We start from the raw sequence: 26,971 nt of genomic DNA on the forward strand, positions 1-26,971 counted from the left end.
TTAATATAGCCTAAAACAGGTCAAGAATTGGATGGGAGTGGGACATCCTAAGGTTAACCATCCTTTGGAACAGAATAGAGTTTCACAGCAGCAGCTTTCAGCAAGTTATTGTGTTGATGTGGAAGACTGAGAGGAAACCAGTCAAAAACTTTGGGGTTGATTTTAAAAGGAGCGCGCGTGGCGTACATGTGTGCGCGCTACCCAGTGTGCACACATGTACGCCTGATTTTATAACTTGCACGTGCAGGCGCGCACAAGTTATAAAATCAGGGGTCGGCGCGCGCAAGGGGGTGTGCAATTGTGCACCTTGCGCACCGAGCCACGCTGCTTTCCCCGTTCCCCCTAACCTGACCTTCCCACCCCTTCCCCTAACCTTCCCCCCCAGCCCTACTCTAAGGTTTTCATGGGTAATGATTCAGATGGACTGAATCAAATCACGGTGAACCTAGAAGATGTGGTAGGCCTGATTGACAAACTGAAGAGTAGTAAATCACCTGGACCGGATGGTATACACCCCAGAGTTCTGAAGGAACTAAAAAATGAAATTTCAGACCTATTAGTAAAAATTTGTAACTTATCATTAAAATCATCCATTGTACCTGAAGACTGGAGTATAGCTAATGTAACCCCAATATTTAAAAAGGGCTCCAGGGGCGATCCGGGAAACTACAGACCGGTTAGCCTGACTTCAGTGCCAGGAAAAATAGTGGAAAGTGTTCTAAACATCAAAATCACAGAACATATAGAAAGACATGGTTTAATGGAACAAAGTCAGCATGGCTTTACCCAGGGCAAGTCTTGCCTCACAAATCTGCTTCACTTTTTTGAAGGAGTTAATAAACATGTGGATAAAGGTGAACCGGTAGATATAGTATACTTGGATTTTCAGAAGGCGTTTGACAAAGTTCCTCATGAGAGGCTTCTAGGAAAAGTAAAAAGTCATGGGATAGGTGGCGATGTCCTTTCGTGGATTGCAAACTGGCTAAAAGACAGGAAACAGAGAGTAGGATTAAATGGGCAATTTTCTCAGTGGAAGGGAGTGGACAGTGGAGTGCCTCAGGGATCTGTATTGGGACCCTTACTGTTCAATATATTTATAAATGATCTGGAAAGAAATACGACGAGTGAGATAATCAAATTTGCAGATGACACAAAATTGTTCAGAGTAGTTAAATCACAAGCAGATTGTGATAAATTGCAGGAAGACCTTGTGAGACTGGAAAATTGGGCATCCAAATGGCAGATGAAATTTAATGTGGATAAGTGCAAGGTGATGCATATAGGGAAAAATAACCCATGCTATAATTACACGATGTTGGGTTCCATATTAGGTGCTACAACCCAAGAAAGAGATCTAGGTGTCATAGTGGATAACACATTGAAATCGTCGGTTCAGTGTGCTGCGGCAGTCAAAAAAAGCAAACAGAATGTTGGGAATTATTAGAAAAGGAATGATGAATAAAACGGAAAATGTCATAATGCCTCTGTATCGCTCCATGGTGAGACCGCACCTGGAATACTGTGTACAATTCTGGTCGCCGCATCTCAAAAAAGATATAATTGCGATGGAGAAGGTACAGAGAAGGACTACCAAAATGATAAGGGGAATGGAACAACTCCCCTATGAGGAAAGACTAAAGAGGTTAGGACTTTTTAGCTTGGAGAAGAGACGACTGAGGGGGGATATGATAGAGGTGTTTAAAATCATGAGAGGTCTAGAACGGGTAGATGTGAATCGGTTATTTACTCTTTCGGATAGTAGAAAGACTAGGGGACACTCCATGAAGTTAGCATGGGGCACATTTAAAACTAATCGGAGAAAGTTCTTTTTTACTCAACGCACAATTAAACTCTGGAATTTGTTGCCAGAGAATGTGGTTCGTGCAGTTAGTATAGCTGTGTTTAAAAAAGGATTGGATAAGTTCTTGGAGGAGAAGTCCATTACCTGCTATTAAGTTCACTTAGAGAATAGCCACTGCCATTAGCAATGGTTACATGGAATAGACTTAGTTTTTGGGTACTTACCAGGTTCTTATGGCCTGGATTGGCCACTGTTGGAAACAGGATGCTGGGCTTGATGGACCCTTGGTCTGACCCAGTATGGCATTTTCTTATGTTCTTATGTTCTTATTTATTTTATTTCTTGATTTTATTGTTTGATGTTTGAGGAATGGTGATGGTTCTGTGTTTTGATTGTTGCACTGCATAGAGAGTCTGGATTCTTGTGGTTTCCAGTTCAGGTTTTGTCTGCATTTTTGTATTTCTACTTTATGGTTGCTCTATTATGTATTTCTTCTGTTTATGTTCTGCATGTGTGACTGACCGAGGTGAGGTATTCTCCTAATAGGAAGTATATTAGTGTTTTAGGGTTTTCAGAGAGTAAAGCCCACACACAACATATATTACAATAGGCCTAATACCATATAGGCTCCAAGTGTGTTTTTTTGCAGGGATTTCTGGTTGAAATCACAGTAATGTATGTAAATATAATATGTGATATTTTTACCTCAGAATACTGTACTTTGATATTTTTCATGTAAAATGTTATTATAGATGCATAACTCTTGTGTGTGGATCAGGCTGGGGGAAGGGGCATTGTGCAAGCCTATAAGGTTTGCCTAAGGCAACTAATACCCTTGCACCAGCCATTGGTTCTGGTGTGTGGGGGGAGGAGGGGTAACAGTTTTTAAAGTTTGTAACACTGGAGGGAGCTGGGCTTCATTGGGTGGACCTGGGCTAGACAAAGATTGAACAATGGGTGCAGGGGGGGGGAGGGAGCACAGTAATTGGTCACACAGGGCAGCAAAAAAGCTAGCACTGGACCTGCACTCGGAGGGTAGGAGGATGAGATGAGCAGATACCTGTTGGGTAGAAGGATGGAAAATGGAGAAAATGTATGAAGGACGAGAGCAGATATAGAAAAGGAGAGAGAATATGTGTTATGAAGAGAAGAAAAGGCAACAAGGTGGAAGAAGGGAGGAAAACACCACTGAGAAAGACAGATGGGAGACTGGGTGTAGTGAGAGGTTAGGGTAAGAAAGAAGTGAGAAAAGGAATTACAGAAAAGAGAAAGAAATGAGTTAAATAAAAAGGAAAAATATAATGGGAAAAAGACAAAAATTATCCTGTCACAAAAAAAGTTTGAAAACATTTTTTTAATTAAAATGTTTAAAAATTAAAAGATTTTCTATAAATCAAATTTATTGCATATTAACTAATAGAGAAAGTATGTTGCGGACAGAACGGTGGACCCTTGGGCCGGCCTGGCTGAGTGCGCAGATGGAAAGAGCAAATTCCTTGGAGATGGCACAGGCCGGGAGGCGGAACCAAGACAGAGATGAAAGTGGAGTCTTCACCCTGGAAGCCCGAGATCCCCCTGAGAGTAGCTCGTGAGGACCCGGACCGCTGGGATTTAGGTGATGGCAGCAAGACTGAAGAGTACACGGAGTCTTCACCCTGGAAGTCTGAGGTCCCCCCGAGAGGAACTCATGAGGACCCAGACCGCTGGGACTTAGGAGAAGGAAAGAAATGAGACAAGAAGACAAGCCAAGGGTTGAGGCAGGCGGCAGACACTGAGAATCTGTGACAGAGCCAAAGTCAGAAACCAAAGAACTAACCGAGAGAAATCCTAAAGCGGAGTGGGATCTGGAACAGCAGGATCAGGATCAGGAGCGGCAAGGCCAGGATTAAGGTCAGGATCAGCAGGATCTGTATCCGCAGAATCAGGATCAGCAGGAACTGGAACAGCAGAACAAAAACAACAGAAACAGCACTAAACACTCAAAGGCTGAGTAACTTCGTTGCTAAGCAACCTCCACAGGGCAGACGCCGGCCTTAAGTAGTCGCCGGCGTCTGACGTCACCAAAGGGGGCAGGCCGGAGCTCCCCGAGGTTAGACCATTAAAAGGTCCCCTCTCATGCACGTGCGTGCCCCGGGAAGGGGCAGAGTCAAACTCGAGGCTCGGTGGCGTCTCCCCTGTGGGGACGCCGCTGCGAAGAGGCCCGGCAGGCCCGGAAGCGCCGTGCCCCGCCGCGGCCCGCAGCGGGAGGCAGCAGGCAAGAACCCGGTCGCTGATCGCAACAGTACACCCTCCCTTACGCCCCCTCTTCAAAGGACCCGGTTTACCAGGATGATCCAAGTGAAACTGTTGCAGAAGAGATTTGTCTAGGATGTTGCGAGCAGGCTCCTAAGTGTTCTCCTCCTCACCACAGCCTTCCCAAGCTACCAAGTATTCCCAGCGACGATTAAAGAAACGTACATCAAGGATCTCTCGAACCTGGTATGTAGGGTCATCAGCAGCGGGGTTCTCCGTAGTATCAGGAGATCTCTGATGAAATCGAGAAAGAACTACCGGTTTAAGAAGAGAAACGTGAAATACATTGTGGATGCATAGCGCAGTAGGTAGGTGTAAACGATAGGAAACCATTCCAACTCTCTCAGCAACTTGGAATGGTCCTCAGAACTTAGGAGCCAGTTTTTTAGAGAGCAACTTGAGGTGAATGTTCTTGGTGCTAAGCCAGACTTTATCTCCCGGAAGGAACACTGGCGATGGTCAACGATGCCGGTCGGCATGCTTTTTAGCGGCTGTTGCTGAAGCGGTGAGTTTTATCTTGGATGGAATTCCAAAGCCTATGTAACTGCTGGGCAGACAACTGGGCTGCCGGTGACGGCACCGATACAGACAGGGGTAGTGGTGGTTTAAGTTGCTTCCCATATACTGCTTGAAAGGGCAAACTTCCAGTAGCCGAGTGAATTTGGTTATTGTAGGAAAACTCGGCCCAGGGGAGTAACTCTACCCAGTTGTTCTGTTTGTCGTTAGCAAAAGCTCGAAGGAAAGTCTTTAGGGATCGATTCATGTGCTCTGTCTGTCCGTTACTTTGGGGATGAAATGCAGTGGAGAAACTGAGCTGTACCTCAAACTTCTTGCACAGAGCCTTCCAATAGCGGACCATAAACTGCGGGCCCCGGTCAGAAATGATGTCCTGCGGAAGTCCGTGAATGCGAAAGATGTGCTGTGCAAATAGCAATGCTAACTCTGGTGCAGACGGCATCTTGGTTAACGGCACAAAATGAGCCATTTTGGAAAAACGGTCCACCGTGACCCAAATGACAGTTTTCCCATTGGACGAAGGCAAATCTACTACAAAATCTGTAGCTATATGAGTCCACGGTTCAGTTGGAACAGGCAGTGGTTGCAATAGCTCCCAAGGGTGAGCAATTTGAGGTTTTTGTCTAGCACAAGTAGGACAGGAACTCACATAAGTACGTACATCTTGTCTTAGGTTTGGCCACCAGTAATAGCGGTTCAATAAATACAAAGTCCTGTCTCGACCAGCGTGGCCTCCAGTCAGGGAATCCTGGGCCCAACTCAAGACCCTTGTCCGGAGATGCTTGGAACTAGTGTCTTCCCCAGAGAACTCACAATCATAGCGGCCAGGTTGATCTTAGTGGGATCCAGGATGTATTGAGGATGCTCCTCCTCCTCCTCTAACTCAGAAGTATGGGACAAGGCATTCGCACGATATTTTTGGATGCTGGCCGGTAGCGAAGGGTAAAATCACCTGGCTTGTCTGGGGTTCAACCTCTGTGCTTGGCACAAGAATTCCAAGTTTTTATGATCAGTGTAGACTGTGACAGGATGGATTGCACCTTCTAGCCATTGCCTCCATTCCTCGAAGGCCAACTGAATTGCCAAAAGCTCCTTGTCCCCTATACTGTAGTTACACTCGGCCGGTGAGAATTTTTTGGAGAAATAGGAGCATGGAAGCAACTTGCCTGTGTCTGAGTGCTGACTGAGTATCGCTCCTACTGCGATGCTGGACGCATCTACCTCCACAATAAAAGGACGTTGTGGATCCGGATGATACAAACAAGTATCCATCAGGAATGCCTGTTTTAAATCCTCAAAAGCTTGACAAGCTGTTTCGGACCATTCCTTGGCATCCGCCCCTTTACGAGTCAGTGCAGTGAGGGGTGTAATTCTCAAAGAGTAATTAGGAATAAAATGTCTGTAGAAGTTTGTGAATCCAAGGAAACGCTGCAAGGCTTTCACCCCCACGGGACGGGGCCAGTTTGTGATTGCTGATACTTTCTCTGGATCCATTTGAAAACCGGTAGATGACACGATGTACCCCAAGAAGGGAAGCGACTCACATTCGAAGATACATTTCTCGAGTTTGGCATACAGGTGATTGTCTTTCCAGACTTGCAACACTTGTCTAATATGTTGGCGATGGGACTTCAGATCTTGGGAATAAATTAAGATGTCATCCAAATACACTATGATGTAAGAGTGCAGCATCTCTCTCAACACCTCATTCATAAGATTTTGGAAGACTGCCGGAGCATTACACAAGCCAAACAGCATTACTAGGTATTCATAATGCCCATCTCTTATATTAAAGGCAGTCTTCCATTCGTCTCCAGGACGGATGCGAACTAAATTGTATGCTCCCCGCAGATCAAGCTTTGTAAAGATCTTTGCCCCCTGCAGTCTGTCCAAGAGTTCTGGAATTAAAGGGAGGGGGTACTGATCTTGCTTTGTAATGGTGTTTAAGCCTCTGTAATCTATACAAGGTCTGAGTGTACCATCCTTCTTCCCCACGAAGAAAAACCCCATTCCAGCTGGTGATCGAGAAGGGCGGATAAATCCCTTGGCGAGGTTTTCAGTGATGTCCCCGCGGGGACACTGCTGCGAAGAGGCCCGGCAGGCCTGGAAGCGCCGCGCCCCGCCACGGTCCACAGCGAGAGGCAGTAGGCAAGAACCCGGTTGCTAGTCCAGCGACCGGGATCGCAACAAAGTATGCTAATTTATGCAAATGTGTCACATAATTGTCACTGAATTTTAAAACGGTGGCACAGAATTTTCTAACCTTTGCCAGAGAATGTATCCTAAACTGTTGTGAAAACAGGGGTCTTGGCAATGATTTCCTTACTTTGTGAATCTAATCTACAATGTAATCATATTACCATTCTCTCCTCAAGCGTTTTCTAAAATGGCATGCCTGTGCCAGGGTAAAGGACAGAGGTGGTAAGAAAGATTATTTCCCATTTGTTCATGAAACTTTGCAAAGATCTTGCGGAAAGTAAGTAGTGTAGTACAAGCCAGGAGAGATGACTTAGTTGTAGGAATTCCTGGGAGAACTGAGGAGGTGAGATGCTGCCCTACACAGACATTGAACTCGGGTGGGTGCAGGGAAGTTTCTGATTCCTCCCTGCTGACGTCAATATCACCGCATCTGGCTGCATAAAATCAAGCTGGCCTACGGTGTGCTGCCACCAGCGCTCAGCCCAAGGAGTGAAAATAAGGAGCCTGCCTCTTGGGGAGTCCCATGGGGATCCAGCAGGACCTAACAATCTTCTCTAGGAAGAGCACTTCTCCCAGACCGATCAAGTAAGTGTTTTGTTTTTGGCTACCTTATGGGCAAGAAAAGAAAGGAATCTCCCGGAGAAGGAAACAGTCTACATTTTCAACTTACATTTCCCAAAATCAACATTGCTTTATTCATCATTTATTAAACAGTGACATATCTCTTGTTTTTCAAACCACTACCACTCATCTATATAATAAAATGTAAAACTTTCTTCATTATTAGAGTAGAGCACCAAATATTTTCTCACAAATACATCCCACTCCTAATATTACACACACAACCTCACATTTAAAAATGCCAATTCTTTCTTACAAACACTCACCACATCATCACATTCATCCCCTCTCACAACTACATTCACAACAAATCACAAAACCCTCCCCTTTCCTTTAAATACACAGTAAAACAGCACAAACTTTTATTCACCCTCCCTCAATGCATTATAAAGCATTCCCCACTAGTGACCATCCAAACATATTCAGTATCTCTGTCCTCTTATAAATATTTATATCCACTGTCGTTCGTTAGAAAAAAGGTCACACCCAATTAATTGAACATTTTTCTTCAGTGAATTCCAGGACAAATCACCACTATTTTTAATGTGTAACTCACTCTTCTAGTCCTCGGGCATGCTGCAAAATGTTCATAGGCCAATTGAACAAACCATTGTCATTAACTATTCATGCCTTTTCTGCCTCAGGCAGATCTCAGATTCTCATTGGGCACTTAGACACGGTCTAAACCATCAATTTCCCCAGACTTTTTGTACGTCACTTATATATCGTTTCACAATCCCTTTAGAGGACCTTTCACACATCATTTATATGTCATCCTGAAGACCCATTAGAGCAGGATCTTTACTTTCTTGCTTTTCTTATTTAGAGAAAAAGTGAAGAACAAAATGTGAAGACCTCTCCAAGGCAATCCACACAACCCGAAGCTGCGGTGTTTCGGCAGCCCCCAGCCACCTGCATCAAGGGCTCATCTTAGACGTTCTTACAGATCATCTTAGAAGTGATTATTATTCCCTTGTACAGGTCCTTGGTGAGGCCTCACCTGGAGTACTGTGTTCAGTTCTGGAGACCGTATCTACAAAAAGACAAAGACAAGATGGAAGCGGTACAGAGAAGGGCGACCAGGAAGGTGGAGGATCTTCATCGCATGATGTATGAGGAGAGATTGAAGAATCTAAATATGTACACCCTGGAGGAAAGGAGGAGCAGAGGTGATATGATACAGACTTTCAGATACTTGAAAGGTTTTAATGATCCAAAGGCAACGACAAACCTTTACCATAAGAAAAAAATCAGCAGAACCAGGGGTCACGATTTGAAGCTCCAGGGAGGAAGATTCAGAACCAATGTCAGGAAGTATTTCTTCACGGAGAGGGTGGTGGATGCCTGGAATGCCCTTCCGGAGGAAGTGGTGAAGACCAGAACTGTGAAGGACTTCAAAGGGGCGTGGGATAAACACTGTGGATCCATAAAGTCAAGAGGCCGCCAATGAAGAGTGGGTGACTCGCCAGAATGATGGCTACTGCCTGGAGACAATACCCTTATTCAATAAACATACACATGGTTACTGTGACTCCAACATCACTCTAAGCTTCAACAGCAAGAGGAAATGTGGAAAAAAGGATTTGCACTCACAAAGACGGGAGTAGCTGGCTTGTTACGGCGGTTACTACCCCAAACCAAATATCCAAATTACTACCTCCACCTTCCTCTATTCCTGATGCCTTTCAACTAGCTTGATCACTCCATTCTTATACTTCACTTCAATGCATATCCAGCATAGTTCTCTGCTTCAACAGCAGGGGAAAAGAAAAACTGTTACTTCACACATCCAGCAGAGCTCTCTGCTTAAACGGCAGGGGAGAAGAAAAAAGGATTCACACTCACAAAGCGGGGAGTAGCTGGCTTGTTACGGCGGTTACTACCCCAAACCAAATGTGCCTGATACTTCACTTTCAATGCATATCCAGCATAGCTCTCTGCTTCAATGGCAGGGGAGAAGAAAAAAACTGATACCTCACGCATATCCAGCATAGCTCCCTGCTTCAACGGCAGGGGAGAAGATAAACAACCAATAAGGGCTGTATAACATAATCTGGGTAAAAACAAATAAGCATGGGTGTAGCTTGCTTATTGCGGCGGTTACTACCCCTACTACCTCTAACTACTCAAGCTAGATATTTCACTTGGATGCAGCTCCATCACCGCTCTCTACATTAATGGTGGGGGTGGAAGGGAATTAGAACCAAGAGCTAAGAGAAACAGATAAGTATGAGAAAAGAAATGAGGGAAGCTTGCTGGGCAGACTGGATGGGCCATTTGGTCTTCTTCTGCCGTCATTTCTATGTTTCTATGTTTCTATAAGTTCTTACAGAACTTTACATAACTCTCCAAAGATTCCTTGTCGCCTCTTCTACCCTATCCCACTCCCTTTAAACGTTAACACCCTTTCCAACCAGCAATCTAATAGCCTTCCACCAACCCTACATTGCCCCAATGTCCCTCAGAACATACCTATACCCCCATTATTCAACAGATATCTACTCCCAAATCTTCTAACTCTATAAAAGAGCTTTCCACTCTATCTCTTTGTTAAGCCCCATGGGTATCACAGTATTCCATTGAAAAATGTATCACTGTTCCTTAAGCATCAGCAACCTATCAAAATCCCCCCCTCTCCTTCGAGGAACCAGCTGTTCTAAGGCCGCAAAGGTTAAATCTGCACTTGAATGGCCCATTGTCTCCCAATGCATCACTAACGGTGCCTCTTGTCAGTTACATTGAATACAGCTCATGTGCTCTTGGATGCGGACTTTTAGTTTGTGAGACGTCTTACCAATATAACCTAGACCACATGGGCACCAAATAAGGTAAATCACTCCATTAGAGTCACAAGTAGTATAAGATCGTAAACTAAACAAGCGTCTGTTAGGTAAACAAATCTTGTCCCCCTTGAAAGACAATGTACAACTTAGACTAAGTGAAAAATAAAACACCTAAGTACCAATCTCACAACTTGTATATCAGTCACTATTAGCAGAATGTCTTTTATTCAGTGTAACAATTGTGGTGCTTATGTCCTAATGTCTACCATTTGGAGGATTAAGGGTTGTCCAATTTCCTTCAACTGTTTACAATCAAATAGGAGCTGACTCATTTGAAAGAGGAATTATGCAGGTTAAAAAAAACTTCCAGTGATACAAATTTCCCCTTTCTTGTAACATCCAGAATATCTCCCCCAATTCCCACAAAAAAATTTAGAAACCCAGGAATAAATGGTTTATAGCAAGCTCTGGTAGAAAAGCCTGTGACTCTGAGTTACCCAATTTCCCCAACTGTGAGGCACCTTGTACATTTGTCCCCACTCTCACAGAGAAGTCAGACATCCAGTATTCAGAAATCCAGGAACAAATGGATTACGGTGGGCTCTGGCAGAACAAGATCTGTGATGATGAGACACCCACTCTACCTGCTGTTACCCTTACCATAATGCTTTTTTTGCATTGGAAAATGAAGAATCTCCAGCAATAGAATATGAAGTGATTTCTGAAAGGGATGTAGTCAGCCAGTGAACCCATAAACCCCTAAGCATTATCAAATGTCACAAAAGAAAACTCTTTCTGCTGGGAGACTTGGTTATCAGAGGAACCAATTTAAGAACTTATTTTGATGGGGACACAACAGTTACATGCCTTCCAGGATCCTCAGCTAATAGAAATACTAACCAGATAGTCAATGCAATTATAGAGACTCTGATATCAATATTATCATCCATCTGGGGACCAATGACCTTGCTAGAAATGGTATCCATGCAGTACAGGAAGATTTTCAAAATTTAGGGAAGAAGATTAGACACATGTCAAAGACTATTTCCTTTTTCAAAGTATTAACTGTTCATGATGACTAGGCCATGTATGGAGCAGTAAAAGGCTACATGGTAAGGATGGCTGGGGTCCAATCCTTAGATCCATCACTAGTCACATAGCTGGGGCAAGGTCAGATCGACACCATTTTGGAAAATGGCCTGACCAATTCTGACACAGGATCCATTTCAAGGTTTGGGAGGGGGGAGGATGGGGCCCTGCACCCTAATTTTTGTATTTTCTGGCTTCCATGGGGGAGGAGGTTGGGTATGGGCAGATGGGGCCAGGACATTATCTCTGACACTCTTGGTCACTTGAGGGGTTGGAGAGAGAGGAACGGCACCCTCTAGGTCACTTGGGGGGGTGGGGGAAGGGGACCGGGACACTCTTGTTCACTTGTGGGGTAGGAAGGGGGTGCTTGGACACTCTTGGTCGCTTGGGGGTTGGGGGGGGGGGCCAGGATCCAAAGCATATTTATTTTGTATGAATGGGATGTTGGGGTCATTGTCGCACAAGCTTTACATATTTTTTAAATTTTGGGGGTGCCATGGCTGCCTCAACTGGTGACCCCAGGATGAGACAGGGGTCAGCAATGACCCCTGCTCAATGTCCCCATTTTGCTGGTATATTTTTTTGGCTACTTTACATTTGCGGCGGGAGCCTCGAGACCCACATTAGGGTCCCGGGCTTCCAGCCGCACATCTAACACATTTCAAATAAGTGGGTTTTTTTTATCGTGGCTGACCACCTTCTTGATCAGTTGTGATAAAATATTAGCATAAAAGTGACTATACATGACCTTCTTTGTATGCATTTGCATTATTCATGCATGCAAACTGCATGTGAGAAAGTCCCTGTAATGGATAGGTATTTGGGTAGGGAGATGCAAAATATTGCATATATCGCTCAATATCTGCGATATAATGTGCATTATAGTAGTAACGAGGCTTGATGCATCATCCAATTAGACTATAAGTCTTCTGAGGATAGGTAAATACCTACAGTACCTAAATGTAATCCACTTTGAAAATGCCAAAAGCAGAATATAAATAAAATAAATAATTGCAAATAAAGATACAAAGAGGTCACACGTGGACCCAGCAAGTGTTGAATTTCAAAAATACAGACTTTATTAAAATAGAGATGTACCTGAAGAAAGAACTAGAAGATTGGGGAAGGTGGAACAACAATGAGCCAAAATAAAAGGAGCTATTACAAAAGCAACAAATCTATATGTTAGAAAGGAAAAAGAAACCGAGCTGGTTCTCAAAGGAGGTGGCTGAAAAAGTAAAGCCGAAAAGATCAGCATTCAAGAAGTACAAAGTATTCCAAAATGAAGACCACAGGGAACAATACCTGGTGAAACTGAGGAAGATAAAGAAAGAAAACAGGAAAACAAAAAGTCAAGCAAAAGAAAGGATTGCCAAAGAATTAATGTGAGGTGATAAAACATTTTTCAGATATATTAGAGAAAGGAGAAAGGCCCAAGGTAGTACAGTAAAATTGAAAGGTGAAAAGAAGCAATGTGTGGAGAAAGATAAAGAAATAGCAGAAATATTAAACAAATACTTCAGTTTGGTATTAACTAAAGAAGACCCTAGAGAAGGATCGCTGCTGGTTGACAAGACCATAGATGGGAGTGCGGTAGATGCAACCCCATTTACATAAGAAAATATATGGGAAGAGCTAGGAAAACTGAAAGTGGACAATGTCATGAGGTCGGATAAGGTACATCCTAGGATACTAAAGTTGCTCAGAGAAATGCTGGAGGGTCCTCTGAAAGACCTGTTCAGTAAATCCCTGGAAACAAGAGTGGTGCTGCAAGATTGGAGAAGAGTGGTTGTGGTCCCGCTAACACAAGCGTGGTAGCAGAGATAAGGCTTGAAGCTATAAGCCGGTTAGCCTGGAGACTTTGTTGAAGGAAAGGATGGTGAACTATTTGCAATCCAGTGGGGTGTTGGACCCGAGGCAGCATGGATTCTCAAGGGGAACCTCCTGTCAGACAAATCTGATTGACTTTTTTGATAGGGTAATTAGAAAACTGGATCAAGGAAGAGCTCTTGATGTGATTTAATTAGATTTCAGCAAAGCTTTTGATACAGTCCTACATAGGAGGGTCATGAATAAAATGAGAAACTTGGGCGTGGGCGTCAAGGTGGTGGAGTGGATTACTAACTAGTTGACTGACAGGAAATAATGTGTAATGGTAAATGGAAACTGCACTGATGAGAGAACAGTGTTAAGTGGTGTGCCTCAAAGATAGGTTTTGGGACTGGTTCTGTGGAATAATTGGCAGCAGTGGTTAAATGCCAAGAAGTGCCAAGTCATGCACTGGGGTGCAATAATCCAAAAGAGTTGTATGTGATGATGGGGGTGAGGGGAACTAACATACATTTACAAGGAGAGGGACCTTGGGGTGACAGTGTCTCGTGATCTGAAGGTAGCGAAGCAATCTGACAAGGCATTAGCTAAAGCCAGAAAGATGCTGGGCTGCATAGAGAGAGGAAAAACCAACAGGAAAAGGGAGGCGATAATGCCCTTGTACAGGCCCTTGGTGAGGCCTCACCTGGAGTGCTGTGTTCAGTTCTGAAAACTGTATCTCAAAAAGGATAGAAACAGGATGGAAACAGTCCAAAGGAAGGTGACCAAAACAGTGTGTGATCTGTTTCAGAAGATCTACAAGGAGAGGCTGATAGATCTAAATATGTATACCAAAGCCCGGCGTGACTGGGTGTGCATACCGTGCATTTGCACAGGGCGGCATGTCGGCGGCAGCAGGAGAGACCACGGGGCCGCCGTCAGCCGAAGGAGAGAAGCTGCAAGGTGCTGGCACTCAAGCCAATGGTGGCCGTCAGCAAGGCCCGTTTTCAGTTTGTGTGTGTGTGCGCACCCACACACGCGTGCACTGCTTCTGCATTCCCACCCACCAATTAGGAAGGCCTATGGGGCCGTGATGGAGCCCATCCCACCACGGCCCGAAGACATCAGGAGGCCTGCGGGGCCGTCGTGGAGCTCATCCTACCACAGCCGGAAGACAACAGGAGGCCATGTGTATATGTATGTGAGTGACAGAACATGTGTGTGTCTGAGCCCCTGTGTGTTTGTGCATGTGTGAGAGCCTGAGTGTATGTTTGCGTATCTGTGAGAGCCCATGTGTCACATATAGGCTCTCACACGCACACACACACACACACATAATGTATCTGTGAGGGAAAGGGAGCCTGTGTATGTTAGAGAGAATTAATGTTTTATTGTGCATGTGTGTGAGAGAGAAGATAAAATTTGGGCATCCCTACATCCCCCAATGCACGACAATCTCAGGGTGGCTGGAAATCAGAAGATCACAGGTATGGAGAGCAGGAGATTTTTTAATCTTTATTAGTTTTAATTATTGGGAGAAATTTGACAATTCTGCTCTTTCGAAATATTTAATTTTTGGGGGGGACTAGAACATTTTTTAATTATTGTATTTTTTATTCATCAGACATTTTGAAATATTTTCTTGGTGTTTGAGAATTTTTGTATATTCTATTCATTAAGTGTTTGAAATATTTATTCTTTTTATGAATATGATTTTACTATTATGATTGTTTTATATTTCTTGATTTTATTATTTAATATTTTTATGAAGAATGGTAATGTTTGTTTTTCCATTGTTGCTCTGCATGTAGAGGCTGGCTTGTTGTGGGTTCCAGTTCAGTTCTTCTCAGCATGTTTCTATTTATACTTTCTGATCTCTTTATTCTATATTTGATGAGGGTCTGTCTGTGTTCTGCATTTGTGACCGAGGTGAGGTATTGTAATTTCTATCTAGGGATAGAAACATAGAAACATAGAAATGACAGCAGAAGAAGACCAAACGGCCCATCCAGTCTGCCCAGCAAGCTTCACACATTTTTTTTTCTCATACTTATCTGTTTCTCTTAGCTCTTTGGTTCTATTTCCCTTCCACCCCCACCATTGATGTAGAGAGCAGTGATGGAGCTGCATCCAAGTGAAATATCAAGCTTGATTAGTTAGGGGTAGTAACCGCCGCAATAAGCAAGCTACACCCATGCTTATTTGTTTTACCCAGACTATGTTATTCAGCCCTTATTGGTTGTTTTTCTTCTCCCCTGCCGTTGAAGCAGAGAGCTATGCTGGATATGAGATCACAGATGTATACAAGGTTACCAATATTGTAAATTGTTGTAAATACTTGCTATCTAATGTTTTTTATCAGCTTATTCACTATCCTTCCTTGCTTCTCTAATGTTCCCCCCCGCCCCCCCAAGTTACTTTCTCCTGTTATGATGTAATTTCCGATCTTTCGTTAATATGTGAACCGGTGTGATGTCCCCACTAACGCCGGTATATAAAATTTCTTAAATAAATAACTAAATAAATATGCGTGAAGTATCAGTTTTTCTTCTCCCCTGCCGTTGAAGCAGAGAGCTGTGCTGGATATGCGTGAAGTATCAGTTTTTCTTCTCCCCTGCCGTTGAAGCAGAGAGCTGTGCTGGTTATGCATGAAGTATCAGTTTTTCTTCTTCCCTGCCGTTGAAGCAGAGAGCTGTGCTGGTTATGCGTGAAGTATCAGTTTTTCTTCTCCCCTGCCGTTGAAGCAGAGAGCTGTGCTGGTTATGCGTGAAGTATCAGTTTTTCTTCTCTCCTGCCGTTGAAGCAGGAGAGAACCAGGATCTATAGCATCCTGGTTTCCTAATAAGACTTTTATTGGTGTTCTAGGGCCTGATGTAATATGTGCAGTGTTGCCTTTTCATAGATAAGGTTGTTAGAGTTGTTTTGGCATGGGAAGTTTACTTTAGGGTGGCCCATGGAAAAGTAGCCTGCCTCCAATACCAGTGCATTGGAGGCAGGCTACTTTTCCATGGGCCACCCTGTATATTGTAATGGTAATTCTGTTTGTTCATGGCTTTCTGAGGGCCAAGCTCACATCCAATATGCATTACAAAAGGTATAATTCCATAGGAGTTCCAAGTGTCTATGTTTGCAGAGTTTTCTGGTTGGCACCACAGGAGTACATGTAAATATAATATTCATGCAGTAAGTGATATTTTTGCCTCAGCAGATTGTATTTTTGAATGTTGTTTGTCATGTACAATTTATTATAAATGCATAATTTAATTGTGTGTGTCTGTAAAGGGTATAGGAGTGTGTGTGTGTGTGTGTGTGTGGGGGGGGGGGGGTGTCCCAGGATAGCGTATGTGCAAGGCTGTAAGGTTTGCCTAGAGTACCTAATACCCTCCCCTATTCATGGGTTCTGGGGTGTGGGGGCATGTCAGATTTTAAAAATATAGATTGCAGGACAGTGCTGGGCTTTATTTGATTGGCCCAGACAGACACTGAACGAATCAGGGGGGAGAGCACCTTCATTTTTCGCACGGGGCAGCAAAAAGGCTAGCACCGGCCCTGTGTATACCCTGCAGGAGATGAGGTACAGGGGAGAGATATAATACAGACCTTCAGGTACCTGACAGATATTAGTGATGAACAAACTTAAAATATTTTCTTTTGGAAAGGAAACAGTAGAACTCGGGATCACGATATGAAACTCGGGGGGGGGGGGGGGGGGGGGGTAAGGGGAATGACTCAGAACCAATATCTTGAAATACTTCTTCACAGAAAGGGTGGTGGATGCCTGGAATGCCCTCCCAGAAAAGATAGTGAAGATGAGAACAACAGATGAATTCAAAAGGGCATGTGGCTCTCTAAAAGCTTGAAGTTGAAAAAGAAGAAAGGGGGTGTGTAACATTTTTGCATGAGGATAACTTGCACAAGGTTGTAGTTACTACCCTTAACAGAACACATGGGGGTAACTTGCACAGGGTAGTAGTTAATACCCTTAACAGAACACATGGGGGTAACTTGCATAGGGTAGTAGTTATTACCCTTAACAGAACACATGGCGGTAACTTGCATAGGGTAGTAGTTACTCCCCTTAACAGAACACATGGGGGTAACTTGCACAGAGTAGTAGTTACTCCCCTTAGCAGAACACATGGGGTAACCTGCATGGAGTGGCAGTTACTACCATATCCAAATTGCTGGACAGACTGAATGGATCATTTGGTCTTTATCTACTATGTTGCTATGTTACTTTCAAAAGGTTTGTTCAACAGAGACGAAATAGCAAGTATCCTTTTGAAAATGCAGTTCTTAGCCTACTGATACTAAGGCAATTTCTTTGTGAACAAAGAGTAATATTCCCACTGTTTACAGAAGTGTTTCATTACCTGTGAATACCTCCATTTCTGGAACGAGATGCTTGCTGGTTGGGGAAGGTCTGGCAAGAATGTTTCCAGCTGATGCAGGATCAGCTTTTGCACTTCTTCTTGGTTGCTTTCCAAGTGATCTGCTCCAAACTCCACATTGGTGTGAACCACAATAGAAGGCGCAGCTACTTTAGATGCTGCAAAGCATGAGAGAGAAGAGAAGACAAAAAAACAGATTTAGCTAATAAACACTTGTACAAAAGCAGCAGATTCGGTTTCTGATTACAATTTTTCTAGTTGGTAGTGCATAGGCTCTGATGAAATGATCACACAAGACAGGATGGCTTTTTACATTCATTTAGGGCCACAACGCTGGAAACTGTAACTTTATGTAGGCCTCTGGAACAATAAGATCTCTCAGTTGTCAATGTGAGGCTATTATTTGAGTTATAGACCATATCTGTTCAGTTTACTAGTTAAAAATCACTTATTTATGTGTTGAGATGCTTATTGCAAAATGTTAGGACTTGGCATGGTTCTTTCAGGAGCTAACGTAATTAGAGAATGACATCACTAATGATTTCAGCTCCTAATAGAAATATCTTGAGGTTGGCCTTCCATTATAGTGACAGTTTAGAGAAATATATTGCAAAACAGTGTTTGGTTAAAAAAATTTAAGATGTCAAGATATAGTCTGTTTTACATTTTTTAAAATACTTTTGACAAAGACAAGTAATACAAGTGAATAAAGGTTAGGATTCCTTTATTTGACAGAGGAGTAACTGAGTAATGAATATAAATTTACAGTATGCCATTTCAGTTGTCCCATTCACTTCCCTTATACATGCATTTAGAATTCTGCAAATACAATTTGCACAGTAATATGAAGGTTCTTTGGCTCATAGTTTGCTTACTGGGGCAGTACAAGGTGGCACCTATCCTTCACTTGCAGTCACCATATTAAGCTAATGAGTCTAAAATAGAAGTTGTTCAGTTGTGAATGTCAGCTCTGACCCAGCACTATCTTAGCTTCTGTTTTGAAGGCACAGCATTTATGAAGAGACTCCGTCTACCCAAACAGACTGCTGCTCTATTAAAATTCTTCCTTGCCTGCTCGAATCATGTAGCCAAACTAAAACCCAGGAGTCCATGTGCTTATGCTCAAAGCAAATTTGTGTTTAGTGCTAATTTATGCAGTACCAATTAGGTCTACATATGCTCTCTAATTATGACATGTGGTAGAAACGTTTAAAAGAATAGCAGTGGGAAGCAGGGCATGCCATGTCACAACAATCTTACAAGTGATGCATAGAGACAGTGGCATTTATGTAACAAGTTAAAGGAACAAAAGAAACCTTTAGGTGAGTGCAAAACTGTAAGCTCCTCAGGGCAGGGATTATCATGTGCTGTGTGCTTTAGGGGTGTGCATTCGTTTGCAACTTATTGGCAATCCGCAATGTGTATACCATATTTGTTGTATTCGTGGGGGTCACGAAACGTGTGGCGAACCCCCACGAATTCGACGTATCACTAACGAATAAACTCCCAGCCTCCTGACTCCCCCAAGACTTGCCAAAAGTCCCTGGTGGTCCAGCAGGGGTCCTGGAGTGATCTGCTGTACGCGGGCCGTCAGCTGCCGGTATTCAAAATGGTGCCGATAGCCTTTGCCCTTACTATGTCACGGGGGCTACCGGTGCCATTGGTTGGCCCCTGTCATATGGTAGGAGCACAAGATGGTGCCGGCCGTCCATTGCTCCTACCATGTGACAGGGGCCGACCAATAGGGGCCAGCTTGGGGGGGCCTCCTGACCCCCACAAGACTTGCCAAAAGTCCAGCGGGGGTCCGGAACGACCTCCTGCAGTCGAATCGTGTTGCCATACGGCCGGCGCCATTTTGCGCAAAATGGCGCCGGCCGTATGGCAACACGATTCGACTGCAGGAGGTCATTCCGGACCCCCGCTGGACTTTTGGCAAGTCTTGTGGGGGTCAGGAGGCCCCCCTAGCTGGCCAAAAGTCCCTGGGGGTCCAGAGGGGGTCCGGAACGACCTCCTGCAGTCGAATCATTTTTCTATACGGAAAATGGCGATTCGCGGTAGGAGATCGTTCCGGACCCCCGCTGGACTTTTGGCAAGTCTTGTGGAGGTCAGGAGGCCCCCCCAAGCTGGCCAAAAGTCCCTGGGGGTCCAGCGGGGGTCCGGGAGAGATCTCCTACGCTCCTGCCGTCGGGGGACAAAAAAAAACAAAATGGCGCCGGCACTACCTTTGCCCTGTCATATGACAGGTCAAACGTAGCGCCGGCGCCATTTCTACAACGCACGGAGGTCCGAGAGTAAAAGATCATACCGGGACCCTTCCTCTGGACCCCAGGTAATTTAAGGCATTTTGGGGGGGTTCGGGAGGGTGGGGGATTTATTTTAAAGGGTCGGGGTGGGTTTTAGGGTTGTTTTAGTGTGCCGGTTTTCCCGCCCTCCCCCCCCCCCACTGGACCCCAGGTAATTTAAGGCATTTTGGGGGGGTTCGGGAGGGTGGGGGATTTATTTTAAAGGGTCGGGTGGGTTTTAGGGATGTTTTAGGTTGCCGGTTTTCGATTTACACGATTTACACGATTTACACGATATTTAAAAAACCCAAACTGCGATGATCCGATTCCCTCCCCCTCCCAGCCGAAATCGATTGTTAAGACGATCGATCACACGATTCACATCTCTAACAACCAGGGCTACTTTTCAAGATATCTACAATGAATATGCATGAGCAATATTTGCATACACTGCCTCCTTTGTATGCAAATACTTCTCTTGCATATTCATTGTGGATGACCTGAAAATCAGACTGTTTGTGGCACTCCAGGACCATTGATCTACTGTAATTATTATTTTTTATTTAAAAACATTTGTTATTGCTTTATCTTTCAAGCACTCAAATGATATACAGTAAAAAAATCATAAATATGGTAAAATTTAAACTTACCTGTTAATTTCCTTTCCTTGAATCCTGACAAACCAGTGCAGACAAGTTGCTTATGTCCTCCTCTGACTAGCAGATGGAGCAGAGAAAAAGCTCAAAGCTGATTTCACTTTCCCTATAAAGGTGTAGTGTTGTTTTCAGCTCATCAGTATTCAATATCAAAGCTAAGGCCATTGTTTTGGTTTCCAAAATACCATTACAACCAAAACCTGAGAAAATGTAAAACATTTCACACCATGATTTTTAAGTCAGGAACAAGAACACTTTCCCCAGGCTCATAATTAGGCTTGCTATCTTCATATTGGCAACATCTTACTTACTATTAGAGCTCTGTCCTGAACAGACTAGGAGCTCTTGATGTTGCAGCTTCCTTGGTTGGGTTCTAGACTGGTCTGTCAAGACTCAAGGAAAGGAAATTAACAGATAAGTTTAAATTTCACCTTCTTCATCGTCCTGTCAGACCAGTCCAGACAAACTCCACCCAGTCCGGAAGAGAGGAAATCATGCTAGTTCTCAAAGTTTCTACATCCGAGGCATAGCCTCTCCCTGCCTATACTCCCATACTGAGGTACTCAGAGCAGCGATGTAATGGGGGCATGGGTGCTCTCCTGCCATCATCTTCTGGAAAAAACAGATTCTACTTCTGCCTATGAGGACTGGGCAACCCTATCCTGGCCTGGATCACCTGACCTTCTCACCAGCGAAAGAAAAAATCCTGATTGACAGACATGAAAAATGCTAGCCTCCAAAAGGGAGCATTCTGAGTGCAGAGATGCACTTTCCTTTAAAATTACCAAAAGTCTCCAAGGAGACAACTTGAGCTGCAACCTTGGAGATGCTACCTTACAAAGCTTCTAAAAGGTTTGCCCAATCCTATCATGTCTAAGTTCACTTCCAAGTCTAGGAGATCTCCCACAGTGGAGGACCTGTGAACTTGAATCTCAGAAGAAAGTGTCTACCCTGAGCAAATAGTGAGAGAGCCTCCATGCCTGCATCTCTTGCAGCAAAGCCAGAGCCAGTCTCTGCCCTCTGTGAGATCAACATGAAATGGCTTCCTCCCAGTTTCCTTTGGAGGAAGGACAAAATTCAAGGATTGAATCCTTCCACCAGAAATATTGTATCCTCCATAGCCTGACTTCATAGAAGCTTCAACCCTAAGGTGGAGTGAGGGAATAGTAGCCTAGTGGTTAGAGCAGTGGGCTACAAACCAGGGTTCAAATCCCACTGCTGCTCCTTATGACCTTGGGCAAATCACTTTACTTTCTAGACAGTTCCATCCTCCTGTATCATCTAAGAAAATGTGGTAAAGCTGGGACTGTTCTGCATTGGTTTGAATCTTTTCTTACACAGCGTGTAGAATTTAGCAATAAATACTCAAGGTGGTACGATATTAGCACAGGTGTTTCACAAGGCTCGGCCTTGTCAGCAATGCTTTTCAACCTTTATCTAGCTCCTTTATGTAAAATTCTTGCCAGCTTTTGTGATGGGTATAAACTTATGCAGACAATGTTCAGTTTTTTGTACACATTCATCCATTGGGGCCAGATACAGTTGAGCTAGTACATATTTGCCTGTCAACTATATAGAAATGGCTTTCTTTCAATAAACTGGCCTTGAACCTTGCTAAAACCCAGTTTGCACTGATTCAGAGACCACATTCTAAAATTCAGCATGCAACCATTATAGTAGAGAACACCACATTTCCCTTATGCTCTAGCATAGAAAACCTAGGTGTATTAATAAGACTCTTTCCTTACTTTCCGCCCTCACATAAAGGTAGTTATAAAATCTGGCTTTTTCAAGCTATGAGTTCTATGCAGCCTGAAACATTTTTTGGATAAGCCTGATTTTCAGACGGTCATACAGGCATCTATTCTGCCCCTGGTCGACTATTGTAACTCTATCAATACAGGTCTTTCAGCTGTGACATTCAAACCTTTACAGTTACTACTGAACTCAGCTTCCTGACTGAGCTCAGGAAATAAACATAGAGATCATATTACACCAGTCTTGATTGACTTTCATTGGTTGCCGATTACTCAAAGGTTTCTATATAAGATTGCTATTACAAGTTTTCAGATGAATCTAGACATCAGCATCCCCCTGGTGCAATGCATTGTTGCATGTTTATTGTCCTTCACATCAATTAAGGTCCTTTCAGAGATGACTTCTGGACATCTTTGCAGCATACTTGGCTCGGCATGACAAGGGACTGCACCTTCTCAGTTGTGGCTCCTACCTTCTGGAACTCTCTCCCCAAAGCACTGAGCTTAGCTATAGCATGAGAACTTTTGAGACTGTGCTTAAAAGCTTTGGGCCGGATTTTAAAAAGCTTACGCGCACCAGGCCTATTTTAAAAAGGCCCGGCGACGCGTGTAAGTCCCGGGGCTTTACAAAAGGGGCGGTCTGTGAGCAGGGGTGGCAGGGAGGGGGCGGGGCTAGAGGCCTCCGACAGAGCAGCCATTGCCGCTGTGTTGGAGGATCGCGTGCCGGCAGGCTGCCGGTGCATGCAACTTGCACCTGCCCAGAGGCAGGCGCAAAAGGTAAAATAAAAATTTTGGGGGTTGTTAGAGTAGGGCTAGGGGGAGGAAAGGTTAGGGGAAGGGGTGGGAAGGTCAGGTTAGGGGGGAGGGAACAGGGGAAGGCAGCACGGCTCAGTGTGCGCAAGGTGCACAATTGTGCACCCCTTTGCATGCGCCGACCCCGGATTTTATAACTTGCTTGCGCCTGTGCATGCAAGTTATAAAATCGGGTGTACATGTGCACGCGCTGGGTAGCATGCACACATGTACGCCCGCGTGCAAACTTTTAAAATCTACCCCTTTTTGTGCAAAAGGGCCTATTACTCACTTTCATCTGACAGCCTCTGGTTTTTAAGAGCAAGAGCAGCACACAAGGTATGATGCTTGATTTGTTTGTATTTGTTGTTTTTAATGTTTTTTTATGGCTGTTCTCTTGTATATCGCTTAGTTCATATGTTAAGCGATCCATACATTTTAATAAAGATAGAACAAGCAGGACTACTTTTCTTTTCTTTTTTTTCTCAAAAACAGGCTACATACCTCTACCACAGTACCAGCTTCATTTGGACTACCAGATCCTCTAGGGAAGCTTCCTTCATGTAGAGGGGATTTTAGCCAGTTCAACAGGCTGTTCCCTTGAATGCACCATTAGCAGAATGGGCAAGATAGATGTGATCTACTCCACTAATAATGCCATAGGAAACTGGAGCTGTGCAGACTCTGCCTTAGCTGAAAGCAGTCTGAAGCCTTCCCCATGGCACTTATGCATTCTACTACCAGAGGGAATAAAGAAATAAGGAGCCTGACCTACTTGCCATTATACTTTTATTTTGTTCAAAAGCAGCAGTAAAAAAAATATGCCAATCCTGCCAACACTAGCATCCTGACTGCTCTGTCATCACAACTGTCTCTAATATCTCTCTTGTCACCTACCTTGCCTCTTCAAGTTTCCCTAGAACCCTTCTCATTTTGGCTACCCCACAGAGATTCCAAGCAAAACATTACCATACCTGGACTAGAAGCAGGGTGAGGCCTGCTGGAGGGTTTGTACTCCGCCCCTCCTTAGAGTTGCTGATTGATCACTAATTGGCCTTTCCTTTCTCCCAGGGCTTTTGTTTTGTAGCCTAAGACCCTCTCTTGCTTGGAAAGACCTTCAGTTAATCAGGCTCATGGCAGGCTAGCTGCTCCTTACATATACTGTACTTTATCTAAACTCGGCACAGCTGTGATAATCCCAGAATTTGAGCAGTTAATTACTGAGCTGGTCTGCTTACCTGCAGTTGATTAACTGGCTGGAGCCAGCATGCTGAGCATGCCCCTTTTTTTATGCACTGTAGCACTGCCTTCCTTCAAAATATCCAGCACTTTTTGAAGTGGGGAACCTCCTTCCCTCCACCTTTGTTTGCAGCAGTGTGCCAACTTTTCTTCTGTTCTACCAGGGAAATCAGTCCAAAGACTGTTGCCTTGTGTTAAACTCCTGCTGCCTATCTCAACAAACGACAGTGTCACTTACCTGGCTCCAGAAGAAAACTAGGCGTCTCCTCCTAGAATTCGCTTAATTGAAAAACATTTCGGAAGCCTGGCCCACAGCCTTTATGTAGGGCTTTCCTACTGAAGCTATTTCAGAAGCCTGGGCCGCAGTCTTAGCTGTTCCACACTGCAGCACCATCTGCTGAAGACAGAAAATACTGAAGAGCTGAAGGCAAAATCAAACCTTTATAGGGGACGGGAAATCAGTTTTGAGCTTTTTCTCTGTCTCCATCTGCAGGTAGGAGGACATAAGCCATTTCTCTGGACTGGTCTGGCAGGACGAAGAGGAAAGAAGGATAGAATATAAACATAATGAAAAAGCAAATTGATCAAAAACAAAAGCATAATAAAAAACATACGGGCCGATACAGTAAAAATCTCCTGTGCGCGAGATACAGTAAATTAATTTATTTAAATTAGGGTCCGAGGTAAAAAGAGGCGCTAGGGACACTAGCGCGTCCCTAGCGCCTCTTTTTGGACAGGAGCGGCGGCTGTCAGCGGGTTTGACAGCCAACGCTCAATTTTGCCGGCGTCAGTTCTTGAGCCCGCTGACAGCCACGGGTTCGGAAACTGGACGCCGGCAAAATTGAGCATCCGGTTTTCAACCCGCGAGCCGCGGGCCCATTTACATTTTTTTTTAAATTATTTTTTACTTTTTTTAACTTTTGGGGCCTCCGACTTAATATCACCATGATATTAAGTTGGAGGGTGCACAGAAAAGCAGTTTTTACTGCTTTTCTGTGCACTTCCCCAGCGCCGGCAGAAATTAACACCTACCTTTGGGTAGGCGCTAATTTCTTAAAGTAAAATGTGCGGCTTGGTTGCACATTTTACTTACTGTATCACGCGGGAATGACTAATAGGGCCATCAACATGCATTTGCATGTTGCGGGTGCTATTAGTCACGGGGGGGGTTGGACGTGCATTTTCGATGCTTTACCCCTTACTGAATAAGGGGTAAAGCTAGCGCGTCGAAAACACGCGTCCAAATGCCGGTTAACAGTGCACTCCGTCGGAGCACACTGTACTGTACTGTATCGGCCTGATAGTCATGAGCTACCTATTTTAATTGTAAATGCTGATGAAAAATGCTATGTTCTACAATAAAATAATATTAAAAGATGACACAATGTTCACAGTACAATATTTGATATTCTCTCAGTTCATGTCCATTCTTTTTCTTATTTAAGAGCTGAATATAAAAAAGTAGGCCTGGCAGACAAGGGATATGAGCTAAGGGTGGCAAGAGAAATCCTTTGGACTGGATAGCCATTGACCTTTTCCTGTTTCAATTCTGGTCTGAAGGAAGCCAAGAAAATGAAAGTGAACCAGGAAATTATCAAGTTAGGCAACTGGCCCAAAAAAATATTCCCCATGTTAGAAGAAAATGCCGTTATTTTTGGGCAACTCACTGCCTAGATGTGAAGTCAGAGTTGCCTTAAGGAAATGATGGGCCCTGTGTGAAATGTAAACTAGTGGTCCCGCCTCCTTGCTTTTAGGAAAATCCCAAACATAGTTATATAATGTAACTCTGACTTTGTGCTTCAGTACTGAGAACAAACGTTCTCCCTCAACCATGAAGACAAGTAACATCAGTTATATACAAAGGGCTATGTTTCTATTTGGCTAGAACGTGACTGTTTCTTTCACGTAACAATTTGCTGCAGTATTCAGGATTTCTTTGCTCTCCTTCATGTCCCTGCCCCTATAACTGGTAGTGGTGGCAGTGGTGAGCCCTGGTCAATGGCTCCTTTTGCCCACTGGATAAAGGGGGCCCTGACTGAAGCCATGAAAATGGCAGTGTTACGACAGGCTGCTGAGACGGTATTTGAATTGATTCTAAAAACATCTTATCTGTAACTAAATCCAGAAGCCAAAATAAATAAATAGAGATAGTGTCTGATTCACTAAAGCTTTTCTTCCATGCATGACTGTGGGCAAAAAAAAAGCTTAGGAAAAAAGTTTCTGTCATTACTCCAGTGACAGTGAGTGCTATTGTCAGATGCATTTCAGTTCCACTGCTGAAAAGAGGAAGTCGGCATGACAAGTAGAAGAGTTTCATCTTGGCCACCAAGCTAAGTTTAGAAATGAGATGTGCAGATCTAAAACAAGAACCTCATCGTTGCAGGGGCTGCACTGTACCCCAACAGCCAGCCAGCCAGCTGAGCTTTTTTTCTCTTGAGATTTAAACACACTTATACAGGATAAATTGTCTTCAGTAGTCTATTTTTTGCATTTTTGTCCTTATATGCAAACTTTTTCCCCCTCATAGGGAGCCCAAGGTGTTTATATCCCAGTAACAAAAAAAACAAACCATAAAGGAGTGCAACATAATATAATATATACAGTAAAAATAGAATATCCCTAATCTTGACCTACCTCTTCCCCTAGATTCGGTAGGTGATATCACATATCTAAAGGAAAAAGCACCCCTCTCTCCAGATTAATTGTAAATCATTAATTTGTGGATTAAACAGAAGCTACCAGCA

At 43.8% G+C, this 26,971-nt stretch overlaps 1 protein-coding gene across 3 annotated transcripts in view; it reads right to left on the reverse strand.

The window, feature by feature from the left end:
- The window catches only part of RNLS (renalase, FAD dependent amine oxidase), a 572,873-nt gene that overhangs the window by 216,018 nt on the left and 329,884 nt on the right, over positions 1–26,971 (reverse strand). For all 3 annotated transcript variants that reach the window (XM_029609826.1, XM_029609825.1, XM_029609824.1), the window contains exon 6: positions 17,484–17,659. In XM_029609826.1, coding sequence (XP_029465686.1) covers positions 17,484–17,659 — 176 coding nt within the window. The remainder of the gene's footprint in view (positions 1–17,483; positions 17,660–26,971) is intronic.

The sequence above is a fragment of the Rhinatrema bivittatum genome, chromosome 7 (assembly GCF_901001135.1).
Source record: "Rhinatrema bivittatum chromosome 7, aRhiBiv1.1, whole genome shotgun sequence".
Classification (NCBI taxonomy): domain Eukaryota; kingdom Metazoa; phylum Chordata; class Amphibia; order Gymnophiona; family Rhinatrematidae; genus Rhinatrema; species Rhinatrema bivittatum.